Source organism: Chanos chanos, chromosome 6, assembly GCF_902362185.1.
Source record: "Chanos chanos chromosome 6, fChaCha1.1, whole genome shotgun sequence".
Taxonomy (NCBI): Eukaryota; Metazoa; Chordata; class Actinopteri; order Gonorynchiformes; family Chanidae; genus Chanos; species Chanos chanos.
This window is the reverse complement of record NC_044500.1, coordinates 29,714,272-29,728,477: the sequence shown is the minus strand read 5'-3', so window position 1 is coordinate 29,728,477 and position 14,206 is coordinate 29,714,272. Positions and strand designations below refer to the sequence as shown.

Genomic DNA, 14,206 nt, shown 5'->3' with positions numbered 1-14,206 from the left:
CACGCACACTCCTATATGTCTCACATGTTCTCCCTCTTTTATATTCTCACTCTTCTCTAATATCTGTAGAAGTATTTGAATAAGTTTGTGTAGCAGTGTGTATCTTGAATATGACGTAGGCATTTAATCAGCTCCGTTTGAATGTAGTATGTCAGTCAAACCTAAGCATGTTGAGTGATGTTAATGTCTAATTAAAATGTGTTGAAAATGCATCTGTTTCGTCTGTCACATACAGTATATGCCTGCTAACACAACTATGCAAGGGACCTATATCCCACAGTACACCCCAGTGCCTCCCTCTAGTGTTCCAGTAGAGGTATGTCATTCAGAGGTCACAGACACCCATGATTCATTTATGCCTGGTACTGTGGTTGTGAGTTGATAGGCTAACCCTCTGTTCTCTGTCTATCCATACAGGAAAATGGTGGACAACAGCAACAAGTTGCTATAGAAACACCTACAGAACACACAAATTACTCCTACCAGCATACCAAGTGAAACAAGGGTAAAATTTCAAAAGCAGTTTATCCTATAATGACACACTGAAAGCAATTGCTCTCTTGGAGTGTCACACCCACTGCCCTGTAAAGCTAACTTCTGTCAATGTCTATTAATAGACAGCAGAACTGAATTGAATTTTGAAGTCATTTTCCAATTTTTCAGTTAACATTCTGCTGTGTAAATTGTGTTTGAAAAAGACTGAACGTATTTTGAAACATTCTAACTCAGATTGTTTTAAATTCCCAATCTTCTAAGAAAATCCTTGTGCTTTTGTTGCTTGTTTTTTGTAGCCCCCAGTAAGGGTGGTACATGTTCGCTTGGACAATGGAAAACCTTCGTGGAGATTTAACAGGGTTCCACAGCTGAACAGTACCGGAAACAGACACAGATGGCAAAAGGAAAGTGTGTCTTTTTTGGTTAAAAAAAAAGAAAAAAGACATCCTTCATCTTTCGCTTGGGTCTTCTTCTCTCTTCAAGAGTCATTCAACCAAAGGTGGGAGATTACAGCAAAGGAGCTTTAACCTATTTTGATAAGAAAAACAAAAAAAGAACAACAGTAAAAAAATGGCTGAGTGGTTGAGAAAAGGGTAAAGAAAGACACAATGTGTTGTTTTTATGCACGTCACAGATAAGGAAACAGAAAGCTCCAACGCAGTGTGTCTTTTATTTTTGTAAAATATGCAAACATTTGTTTTCTAGGTTTTTTTTTCCTTTTTTTCTGTAAGCAGCAGTATATTTTTGTACAGATTCAAAACTGAACAATGCATTTTGTTTGTCATATTTTCACATTGTTATTTTGATGTTGATATCATAGATTTTAGTTAAGGAAACCTAAACCATTTAAAGCCACTTTGTACATGCCCATCCATTATAAGAAACCTCAAACTCCAACCAAGACTTGTCCAGAAATGTCTTTTTAGTACTATCAAGCTAATTTTTTGATCTTAATTTTTTAATCAACAGACAATCATGTCTCTTTTTAATATTTATTTGTTAGATGTAGTTCTAATTTAGTTCATACAAATCTGTCACTCATGAAATTGTTAAATTCTTCGTAAACAAATTCTCATCACAAAGAATTCATGTTGTCATCTTATATGAAAATTAGTAGTTTATCTTATATTAACACTATGTTGGTGACATTGAGCCAATGTAGAGAACTAATATTATTCATTGTTTTTGGTCTCAATGTGAAGCATTTTTCCCCAAACCCAATTTTTTAATTATAAGAACTATTTATTTTTCAACAAAATTGTTTTGGATTATGTTATGTGACTAAGAATCTCACTAAGAACGTTTTTAGATGTCAAAATGTCTTTCAGGAGAGACATTATAACTAAAAAATGACTCCAAGTCTAAATCCCTGAGCAGTTGATCATAGTGTGAAATCAGATTAATCTGTTTGTTTGTCATGCACGATGACCAACACTGGCCCCACTAATCAGTCACTGCAGAAATGCCCAGACTGAAAGGGACCAATCAATTTCAATTTAAATATTATCCACAAAAACAGTCTGTGTGTGTGTCTGTGTGCCTATGTGTGTGTGCAGGCGTGCACGTGTGTGTGTGTGCGCGCGCGTTTCTTCCATTGTAGATCAAACTTACCTAACCGCACTCATTCTGCTATCTAATTTTTTTTTTTTTTGGTTTATTTTGTCTGGAGTTGCACTGTGAGAATTGGATGGTTTATTGGAACTACCTATGTTTGAACACAAAAACAGCATATAAATAAATGGGTTTAGCTGACAAACTGCCTATATAATTCCATTAAGAAGAAGTGGCTTTAAATGGTTTTTTAATTCTTATTGTAAAGATTCAGATATTCTGATAACATCTTTACCTGGAGAGGTCCTCACAATGCCTACAATACGTCATGCATATTCTCTAACCAACTACAACAGCCAGGCCAACTTAGAATGCTAGTATTTAACAAGCATGAACACTGTTTGAAGATAGGTTGGATGACATACATCTGCTGCAAGTGTTTGTGTTGAATATGCGATTGTAGTTGTAGACTGAGCCGGCGGAGGCTTTGTGCCTGATTAAGGCAGTATTATATTTAGGCGGAATATGAGGACCAGCCCAGATAATATGTAACCAGAATTTTTCTAGTGTACAGTACAGAGAGAGGGAGAGAAAGACAAATTAAAATGCCTTAGATTCGGGTGCTGGGGTTAATGTAGAGAATACAAAGAGTAAAATAGATTAAGAAGGACACAGATAAAGGAGAGAGTCCTTCAAAGCTTTGTAACTGAGAGGATGGGAGCGAGCAAGATTTTTTTTTCTCAGTGCTGCTGTTGTTTTCTAAAATTGATTCCTGTCTTTCACTGATTTTATTTTCCTTTCAGAACATTTGTTTTGTTCTTTTTCTCTCTCTCTCATCTGAAATCTTTTTTTTCAGCTGTATTGTCATGTTTTGGGGCAAAATTAACCTTTTGATAAATTTCCTGTAGATTATAGAAACCTTCCAGCTAAAGGTTAGAAACTTTCTGTGTGTATTGTAGAGTTGCCTCTTTTTCCTGAGATTCATAGGATTTTTTTTTAAATGTGTTTGACTTGCAAGTTTCTCCATAGAGGAAGCTTCTTTCTGAGTCCTTTTCATCCACTTCTTTCTCTCTTTATGCACTTGTGTGTTTTGTGACTTTATCTCTGGCTGATCACAGAGGGACTTCATGAGGTTCAAAGAATTATCAAACAAAAACACTTTTAACAGTGAAAACTTATATTTCAGGATAACAATATCCTCAAATCCTCAAAAAGATCGAATTCATCTATTTTAAAATGTAAGTACATACAGCAACATGCTATTTGTTTAATAATGAACAGTGATAAAATAAAGACCCCAGTTTGAAAAATGTCCATTTAATATGAATGGCCCACCTAGAGACGGAAAAATTCACCATTTATGTCAGAGGGAGTATTTTAGCCTTCTGAGTTTCTAAGCTATATAAGGGCTTTTTAAAGGCTACTGGCCACTTCATTTCTTATGCAATTTCTGCATTTGAGGCTATCTGATTAAGTAACCATAAGGGCTACACCCTTTGCGTTGCTTTGAAATGTAAAACATCACATTGAGTTTAAGCAACTGATAACATTATCCATGGTGAAAGGTGTCACTTGAAACATTCGAGGAAAAGGGCCTCACCCCTTAGTTAGAATCACTTTGACTTCTGTTTTCATAACAAGTAAGTAACTTGTTAGCTTAACTAAAATGATTAAAAAAATAAAAAAAATAGGAAAGGAAAAGGAAAAATTTCTTATTCAACACTGTCTCTCAGACAAAGGTATTGAGCTGTCGAGTTTCAAAGAGAACATTGTCACTGATCTTGTCTATGTCTCTCTCTCAGTCACTTCCAAAAAGTTTTGCAAGTACCTGTTACCAAAGACAAAAAAGCCATTCACCATTTAAACAAGCTGAAAGTTTAAAGCTAATTTTGTTAATAGAAATAAGCTGTTTAGACCTGTTTGGCATAGTGACATTCATGGTTGTATTCACTTCATTTAAATTTATTCAGCTGTCTTTGAAAACAAGCAATATGGTCATTTAGGGACAGATTTGTTGTTAAAATTTTAGCATAGGGTCTTCATGAGATCTGGACAACTTTCTCCCCCTTTGTTCATAAACCTCACTTTAAGCTGAAAAAGAGGATAGACTATGGAGTTTCTAAACTTGATATTGAGGTATTGGTCAGGTGATGAAAGTAACTGACACAAGTACAAGTTTTTCTCCACTTTTGTACATAGTGGGATGCATCCTTCTTCTTTTACTCTCAAAATTGTCCAGGCTTTGTCACTCTTGTCTGTTACCTGTTTTTTTTTTGTTTTTTTTGTACATACAACTATGATTTTTTTTCTTTCGGAAAAACACTAATAATTTTATTCACAGGTTATCACATGCAGGTCACCTCATGAAGGAAAGAACATGGGTTTTAATTTTGACTTTCACAAAAAAATTAAACCTGGTAAAATGTGTGAACCATCACTATGAATACAGAAAATCTCGTTTTGAAACTATGAAATGACCTACTTTTACGGTATTTAGAAACATTTTTGTCACCAATTTACTTTTTTAACCATTTTTTTAAGAAATGCTAATTAAGACAGAAGTTTATTTGATATTTAAGGTGAAGAGATGGTAAACAATGAATTTAAAATCTAGTTAGATAACAATGCAAAATTAGAACAGGATTAATTCATTTTTGACTGCTGAAACAGTAAACAAAAGGAAACTATTAATCTGATTTCCTTGTGAATTTCTTCTTTTAATTAAAGTATAGTCATCATTTATTAATCAAACATTTGATGGTCTAACCATCAAAACAGTTCCATTTCATGGACACTGTATCAGTCCAGGACAAATTTTTTTAGATATAAAGCAGTTGTTTTATTGCTATATATCTTTATGTGTAAATATGTCATTAATGTAATTAATTATTGCTCACGAAGAAAGGTCTTTTCGGCTCTTCTAATGGCTTATTTCATAGTTTCAAAACATTTTGCTGCTATAACAGGATGTTGAAGCAGTTCAGGAGAAAGCCATGTACAAAAGGATCCTTAATTGAATCCTTGCAAAAAAAAACCTTTGCCACTCAAACCTGCAGGACTGAGTTTGTCAATGTGCCTCAATGAATAATACAGAACGTGGTAATGCCTCAGAATGTGGAACAAGGTATTATTTTTGTGTTCAATTTGTTAAAAAGCCAAGCATTTTTTGTTTCTTTTACTGTAAATTAGCTATGCATATTATATTTTTACATGAGGAGACATGCCTTAAAATGTGAGCTCCCAATTCTGATGTATAACCAGAGGAAAGAAATCACCTTTGATAGTTACAAAACTTACAAATATATGTATTTATTTCAGATCATAGGAAAGAAAAAAAAAGTTCCCAAATTATTAATCAAATTAAACATCAAATAAATGTTGAAACAATAGATTATTAAAAGAAAACACAATTACATAACTGTTGTGTTTGTTATGTAGACACGCAATTTCTATGAAATCTGTAATTGATATCTTTGCATAACTTGTACGTAACGTTAGGCTCTCCAGCTTAGTTATATTGGGCTGTGAGATCACCAATATCAACATAGTTTTTGTTTTTTTGTTTTTTCCTAGCCATGTTAACCGTCCATGAACTCAGAATTCACCAGGTTTGACTTGTCAGTCAGTTTGACATAGTAATGACTGAAAAGACAATTGGCTTATCTCTTGAACTGCAGTATAACATGCTTTTTATTTATGTAGGAGAAGAATTTTGATATGTAAGTCGGTTTAGCTAGCCGACAGTTTTTTTTTGTCTTCCTGTTTCTCTGTTTCTCTGTTTTTTATTCATTGAAAAGAAAAAAGATTTATTTCTGCTCTCCTGGTTTTACTCTTTTTTGGAATTCAATCTGTTGATTTTCTTTTTTTTTAATAAAAATTCTTGTTTTTCATTCATGCGCCTTAGTCTAATATGTGTCTACCATTGAAAGAACAGTTCTTTCAAACATATATGAAGGATCTCATTCACAGTTTAATGCAATGCAAAAGATATCACATCCATATATGCATTTCAACAAGTTCTTTGTGACTAGTGTTAACTAACAAACCATTCACCATAATGAAATAATGGACTAAGTATTAAAAAGGCCACCTTTGAAACATCAACTGATAAATCAATTGATACCCAAGAAACAAAGCACTGTGTAAACTAAATGATTCCCTTTGCCCAGATGTGGCACTGTCTTTTTCAGGTATCAGTATGTGCGCATATTGTTGCACACTGAGAGAGAGATATGCTTTGCCTGTTGACCTTCATTCACACACAGTAACCACACAAAAATACTTATATGAAAACCTCCAGTCAGCAACTCTAATACTGAACCTTGAATTTATACACTGTATCTTACAGTGGTAAGTTATTCCTAAAAGTGTACACTGCATTACAAAGAAATGTAGTGACAAGGTATGTCCCTCTTTATTGTCTTATCAGAAGAATTCCTCTAACTTAGTTTTCAGGTCCCATATTTTCACTGATGTGTGAGTCACCCTACTAGAAGGATAATATGTACAGAACTGTAGGAATCTTGTGAAATTTGGAGTCTTGAAATCCACTGGAATTGATTGAAGAAGTAAAGGATATATATTATTAAAAAAAGATGTCAAAACAAGAGGAAATAGTTTTATATTAGTTCAACTTAACTAATGGATGAAGTTTGTGTATGTGGCCCCTAAAGTATTAATTTACTTGACACATGGTAATTCAGATAGATTGGAAATGTATTTTTTCTGCTGAATATATACAAAAATAAAAAGCTTCAGTCTTATTTTTAAATATATTTGAATAGATGTTGCAGGGGCAGATTTTTAGCTTACCAACACCTGAAACCTGAAACTTAGTAATGTTTTTGCAACCATGATATTCAATCACTAGCTTAATATCACAGTTACACACATGCGCACACACACATACACACTCACACTTGCAGCCATATATACTTAACTTACATACAGTACATAAACAGAGCTCAGAGCATTTCACTACAGAGGAAGTATGTTGTGACGACTGTTACTCCCTGCCTCCTCCAAAGAGCTGAAGTAGGAAAGAGAAGAGGTAAATGATGTCCAGGTACAGACTCAGAGTGGCAAAGATGTATTCCTCAGGGCTCATGGCATAATCCTTATTCCCCATCAACAGCTGAGTGTCAAACGCCAGGAACTGAGATAGTTTGAGAAGTCAAAATATAGAAGTAGAGAGGGTTTGGGGGGGAGAGTACATAGAAGGATTAGAAAAAGAGTTGAGATTACAGATACAGTTCAACGCAGTGATCATTAAAGCCAGTCGGCTTTCTAGACTGATTTGTAGCTCTTACCATGGTAAAGACGATTGCTCCTATGGTGGCATAGATGGCATGTAACCAGGGCACCTGTTGAGGAGGTTAAGATCATTACCAGAGGCACTGAGGACAACAAACTATATTGAGCATACAAACGGTTTCATGAAGATCAGCAAGAGGATTAGGAGAAGCCATGCCATAATCTGTTTGACACATACAGTGATAGACAGAACACTTAACCATTACCGTAACTCTAAATATAGACCAACAGCCAATGGCTATGTTTGTTGGTGTACACATCTAGAAAATACTCCTTGGATTTATTTACTGGATCTTCTTGGCCTAGTTTTATTTTTAGAAAACTTCACAGACACTTACGTATCCAAAGGGGACTACAAATCCCATTACCAGTCCACAGAAAAGCATTACCATGCAGAGAATGAAGAGGAGACCCTGGAAGGAGGTGATGTCAACCTAGAGAGGAAAATGAGGGTGAGAGAGAGGGGAGGGGGGCAATTACACACTGAGACAGATGTTCACCTGTTAACATATTTGACATGAATGTAAATCACTGTTTAATGAAATAAATAATAAGTTTTGAATTACTAGACACACAGCATGCATTTTGAAAAAGACAGACGCACCTTGGTTTGAAAGCTGAAGATAGTGACACACAGACATACAATGGCAGTAATACCAATGCAGAGTAACACAGACTTGGTGTTGTAGAAGCTATAGCAAAACATGACAGAAAATATAGCATTAGTCAAATAGTCTATGGTCTCATCTTAAAACTTCAGAGTAACTCAACCAACATTTCTTTCTTTTGGATATATTTAAATTATGCAGCTATAGGTAAAACCCAAACATGTTGTCCTAAGATAAATCGCTTAGGAAGAATGGTCCCAAGCTGTCGCTCAGAATCAGCTTGGGGTAAATTGGCTGCTCTATTAAAGCTTATTGCAAATGTTAATTAGCTTTATAAACATGTGTCTAATTCAGGAAGATTAGCCATCATTACTCCCCAGCCTGTATTGCAGTAAAATACAGGTGCCACACACAGATTTTTATTATTCTAATCTTTTATGAAGAATGCATGCGGAGAGGATTAGTATAATCTAAAGCTAAGTTTGGTCTTAATGAAAATACTTCTCATACATGTATACACACATACAAGCATATATCATGCATCACATATTACCTGGATACAAAACCCATCATGCAAGCCATGCTGAGTGTCTATTGGTTCAGATGGAGGAGAGCCATGCAAAAAAAGGCCAATCAGAGAGAAAGAATGAATGATAAAGTTTCTGAAGCGTAGAGTGAGTAAAATAGCTTTGACAAGGATTGCTGTCAGACACTTACAAAGATTGTCAGTAGAATTAGGTTCCATGGGAACTGTCTCCTGCAAAAGACAAAGGAACAAAGGAATGCAATTACATTCCATTGTTTATGTTAGCTAATACAATTTTGTTTTTCTTTACCGTCACATTATATCCTACCACAGGAAAGCTATTTATGAGCAAGCAATCCATACTATTCTAGGTCTTACACAGTTATATAATTTGTTGCATGGAATGTTTACACGGTTGCTTTTCTTTTTCTCATTATGACAAAAAAAATTTCACATTATTTTTCTGCCTCAAATAAAACTTGATCCAAAAAGAACTATTCTATGAAAAATAAATAATCATTACACCCCCAGTGATTTCATAAACATACCTCAAATCCCCACAACATGCCAGTGTAATGTACGTGATGAAAAACAGGAGACTGTGTGTATGAAAAAAAAACAAAGACTGAGTTAAATTTCATTCTACTTTGACAGTAAAAGACTGACCTCGCTGCTCATAGTTCATGAATATATAAGTGACTTACTAGGAGGTGGAGTAGAGAGCAGGATGAGTGTAGAGGTAGAACCTCACTGCATCACTGAGGGAACAAGGGAAGGACAGGATTACTGAAAATGCTTCATGTGTGAAACGCAGACACACGCTCTCACTCATTTCCATACTAGTTTAACACAGAGACGGTATATAAAACATTCGGTGGTATTCAAAAGATATTCAGGATATCCAAGATACGTACGAGTAAGTGAAGACAGCCACAATGGCCACTGTTACAAGTAACTGCATCATTAGGATGGCATACACCTGTATGAATATGCATGAACAGATTAGTTAAATGTACAGTCACAGCGAATGTAGTCCTAGCGTCTCATGCTAGCTCAGTAGGTGATTGGGGTAGAACATTCCAGAGACTCAGTACCTTCCGTATAAAAACCCGCCTAATGTTCTTGTCATCCCAGCAAAAACCTCCTTCACCATAGTAATAGCTTGGACATCCTAAGAGACAAGAAAAAAAATTCGCACAGGAATTCTGAAGCAACGCGGCCATAATTTTTATGTTTAAGCATTGACATTTGCTTGTGTGAAGCTAACTTGATCTAAAATGAATATAGCCACCACTCAAGGGCTTGTTTTTCAAGAAAAAAACGGTCACAAATAGGGAATTGTGCACATTTAGTTACTGAATGAGAGAATGACAGTTCATTTTTATTACCTGCTGTAGCCTCATCATACGATGGAGGTGTGTTCCCATCCACAGTACTTACTGATGGAGCTACCTGTTCAATAATAATCAGATATGGACTGTAGTTAGAGGTATATAGTTATAATTATAGTCAAGATCAGACACACACACACACACACACACTCACACACACACACACACACTCACACACACACTCACACGTACACTGACTGTTCAAATGTGGACAAGTCCCAAAAATATCTGTCACCTCTGCTCTAATATCCAATCAACTGTCTGAGTATCATAATCATTTTGTTTCAAAAGAGTCATCAGGACAGAACATTGTTTTTCCACCAGGACAGAACATTGTTTTCCATCTCACAAGAATTTTGTCCATTCCTGTTGGACAGTTTAACCTCAACGGCAAATAATATCTAATCCAATTTAAAGATTAAGAAATGCATATTTGGGGTAAAGTGGGGAAAGGAACACTGAAAAAGAAATAGCCTGTCTAAAATGTGCCTACAATACCCATCAAGAGGACAACTTAAACAATGTTACTTAAATAGCTCATGCTTATTCAGTAAACTATACTATTTTGTGACACTTTTTGGACCGTACCTCACACCAGATGATGTTTATATTTTGGGTTACACACTACAGCAATGCAATTTTGAACGTTTCAGAATGTATTTCATTACTAATGCATATCTTTGCTGAACTCAGGTAGAGCATTAAGTTCTTGTCTATCTCAGAGAGACATATTAATCTTCTTACACTCTGATTATCTCTGGCAACACAATACAACAATATTACAAAAGCTTGAAGAGTCTGTGTTTACTTTCAGGTATGACCTAAATACTCGTTAAAAAGAAAGGAAGAATATTATTTGGAGTAATAATTGATTCTGGTCATCTGCCATCTGTCAGTATGGCTGAGAATTAATTCTCTAAAAGATCACAGAATGAGGTACCTAAGAAAATAAATAGAATACTGTAAAGAAAAAAAAAATGAGAGCTCTTACCTTTTTCTGTGTCATGATTGCGAGGATGTTCCTTTTTTCTTCCCTCTGTGTCCACTTGTTTCTCTTCAAACTCTTGGATTATTTTCGCTTCAGGAAAGCAATTTCCTCGTCAGTTGTCTCACACAGGAGCTCTGTCTTTAAAACAATCTTCAAACGTGAAGCTGTCGTGCAGTCAGAGTCCGTGCTTTAGATTCGGTGTTTTCGGTGTTCTCACTGTAACTGACCCAACAAACTGTCTCCACAGCTTGGATTACCACTGGCATTTAAACATGCTTACTAGGTTAATCCCTCTCAAGCCTTCTTTTATGGCCCCCCCCCCCATTTCACAGTCTCAACAGTACATTCTAGCAGCATCCTGGACCTGAATGAAGCTGTAAGAACTTACAGGAATGTACCACCTCCACAACCAAAGGGGTGAAACTGAAACCACAACAGTGACGCAACTATTTCTGGGAGAACAATTCTGAAGGATTGTGAGCTCACTGTAGAAGTTTAATGGGTGAATTATATATGAATTATATAACAGATGAAGCTTAAAAGGATAGAAAAGACCGGAAAGGAAACAGTAGAGTGGGATCTCATATATATCAAAAATCTCGTTTTAAAAATCATATATATTAATGTACATTTTCAGTTATTACAAATGTTTAACTCAATATAATTTAAGATTTATAGTCATCATCAGTCCTGTCAGCATCACCGTTAGCACATTCAGAGAAGGAGGAGAAGAAGAAGAAGAAGAAGAAGAAGAAGAAGAAGAAGAAGAAGAAGAAGAGGAGGATAATATAAGAGTGTTCTTGTCCTCATGATCATCACCATCGTACTCTGACTTTGAGAGTAACAACACAAACAACAATATGACAACACTGTTGTCTGAAAAATACTGATCCGCAGCAAAACAAGAAAACAATGTTCACATTTCCTTCAGAGCTCTATGAACTGGTGAGTGTATAAAATGTGTGTACGTGTATAAGTGTTATTATATTTAACAGAGCAGCTGTAGCGTAAGGGCTGTAACAAATTCATTCAAATATCCTGCAATTTCACACACTATCTCTCTCACAATGAAGTTAAGTCAGTGGAACTATATAGAGATAGGGCAAGAATTATATCTCAGGATTGAAAATGTTCAGAACATCACAGAAAAAATCATTTCTCCCCTTTTAATATATGTAGTTTTTGATGTCATCATTTCCAGTTTGAGGTTTAGCATAACAAGCATTCACTTTCTCGAGGTGACAGAGCTCTTGTGAAACGAGTGATGTCATAGCCTATGTAAAGCTTGTTTCGTAATGAACAGACAGAAGTAATGAGATAATCAGTAAGAAAGTTAAAGGATAAAGATGTTCTTGAGAGACCATATCATTAAAACACAGCATAGAAATACTTACTCTGTGTGTGTGTGTGTGTGTGTGTGTGTGTGTGTGTGTGTGTGTGTGTGTGTGTGTGTGTGTGAGACATCTAAGAGACTTGAGACATCTAAAAGGTGTTGAAAGGACAGACGGGATGAGTCATGATATCTGACAGAATGACAGACATCAGCTCATACCATATCAATCTTAACCAAAACTAGCTCTAAAATGGTGGTGTGAGTTACCTCTGTCCATCAAATGCTCCAAAACATATTTAATAGATAGATAGATAGATAGGTAGATAGATAGATATATATTTATCATATTTAATATATTCTAAAAACAACTCAAAATCCATCCACCTATTTCATATTTCATATTTAGACTTCTTAACTGCTAATCTTTACTCATCTGTGGTTTAGATACAAGAGAAAGAAAAAAAACTCACTAAAGCACTAAACCATACAAGGTCTTTGTTGTGGTGCTTGGAAATAGTTTTGTTTACAGAGATGTGTTGTTTAAGCCTGTTATCTATGCTCTTTTGTAACTCACAAGTCGGTTTACACATATAGAGCTGCCAAATGATTAAGCATCATATAACATTGTGTAACACTTTAAATTGGTCTGAAAATGTAATTTAGGGTAATCTATGGTTTCTAAGGACACTCCCTACTAACTAGTTGAGATGAGAACGGTAAGAATTGCATAAAATTAAATCAAAGTTTGATTCCTTCAGTATGCTCAGGCCTAACGTGCTATTCGTGTTCGTAACTACGAGGTACCAATGGTCAGGAAGATGAATGTGCAGGTGAATATTGTTTGTTGTTAATCCATGCTTGACTTAGATAGGTTGCACGAGTGGATTTAAAACACCCAAGTCCATGAATCATGCTCGTTCTGTTTGTCGCAGATAGTATTGTTTTTTCTATGTGTTCTGCCTGAGCACATACTGTAAATTTTCCAGTTCCACCATATGAGGTTGGATATTACAGCCCTTGAAGATAAAAGGGATCTTTTTTTTTTGTCACTCTCAATAATCTGCTGAATATCACCATCAAAGAATTTAGTTCAATAACTTTGTTAGAAATGCTTTTAGAATGTGGTCCATTATGTTTATGTGTGGTCCATTTGTGTTATTTGTTTTCTCATTATACTCATGTCATTAGTAGACCAAACCACAAGGGGACGCTCTATGACTGCAATAATATGGGCCATCTGGTATGGGTGGAGACTGCAGCATACCTCAGCATATTGTCCAGGGCAGGTTCTAAAATTGCACTTTGTGGTTATAATATGAGATGCCTACAGTTCAACTGTTAACCATCAACTATTAACCATCAACTGTTAACTATCTCAGTAAGCAGAAATGATACAAAGCAAACTATTGTGTTGAAATATGAAAATAATGCTTAACAGTGAGAACTGCTTAATTTTGTCATTTTTGGTCCAAAACAACTGTTTCAGTGTCATTAGACTAGAATAGAACCATTAGATGAAATAATATACGTATATAATCTTGGCTCTGGAGCTTTTCTCAAACTGAGAGTGGGTATAACAAAACTAAATCGTTTTGTCTTGATAGTTAAAACGTCTCACAATAGTGATTTTACAGAATTTCCCAGGCTGGTAAGAATGTGTATGGAGTCATCTGGGTATCAGTCACATGTTATGCTGTCCATGTTGTCTGAAATGTGGAGAGACGAAGTCTCTCAGCATTGGACTGTCACAATGAGCCTGGTACACTGTATTGGTCAGAGCTGAAAAGAGGACATACAATGCCCCTTTTTAAAACAAAATGACAACTAAAGCTTTAAAACCATACATGAATAATTATAGTTTGATTTAATTTCTTTATCCCATAAAATCAACACATGTTCTCATATATGTTAAAATTTGTAAAGGATTGTCAATTTGCATGAAACTTTTTTTTCAACTGTCTTGAAACTAACAGCCCACTAAAATTGTTTGTAGTGTCAGCT

The 14,206-nt window shown here is 35.3% G+C and overlaps 2 protein-coding genes across 2 annotated transcripts in view; one reads left to right on the top strand and one right to left on the bottom strand.

The window, feature by feature from the left end:
- The window catches only part of LOC115813652 (RNA-binding motif, single-stranded-interacting protein 2), a 33,542-nt gene extending 27,606 nt beyond the window's left edge, over positions 1–5,936 (top strand). Inside the window, exons 12-14 of the mRNA XM_030776177.1 lie at positions 236–316; positions 418–505; positions 792–5,936. Coding sequence (XP_030632037.1) covers positions 236–316; positions 418–498 — 162 coding nt within the window. The 3' untranslated portion in view covers positions 499–505; positions 792–5,936. The remainder of the gene's footprint in view (positions 1–235; positions 317–417; positions 506–791) is intronic.
- A 1,115-nt stretch (positions 5,937–7,051) lies between these two features.
- faim2b (Fas apoptotic inhibitory molecule 2b) lies at positions 7,052–10,890 on the bottom strand. Its single transcript, XM_030778618.1, has 12 exons — positions 10,876–10,890; positions 9,882–9,945; positions 9,588–9,664; positions 9,408–9,472; positions 9,198–9,251; positions 9,042–9,092; positions 8,685–8,724; positions 8,521–8,558; positions 7,964–8,051; positions 7,698–7,793; positions 7,356–7,409; positions 7,052–7,201 (listed from the first exon to the last, which is right to left on the bottom strand). The coding sequence occupies exons 1-12, from the start codon at positions 10,888–10,890 to the stop codon at positions 7,052–7,054; spliced, it is 792 nt and encodes a 263-aa protein (XP_030634478.1).
- Between the last annotated feature and the right edge of the window lie 3,316 nt (positions 10,891–14,206).

Excerpts from the sequence above, each read along its gene's own strand:
- faim2b (XM_030778618.1), bottom strand. Across the intron at positions 8,052-8,520 it reads ATGATGGGTTTTGTATCCAG|CTTCTACAACACCAAGTCTG; the intron begins GTAATATGTGAT and ends GTTTTGCTATAG. Across the intron at positions 7,794-7,963 it reads TCTTCAGCTTTCAAACCAAG|GTTGACATCACCTCCTTCCA; the intron begins GTGCGTCTGTCT and ends TTTCCTCTCTAG.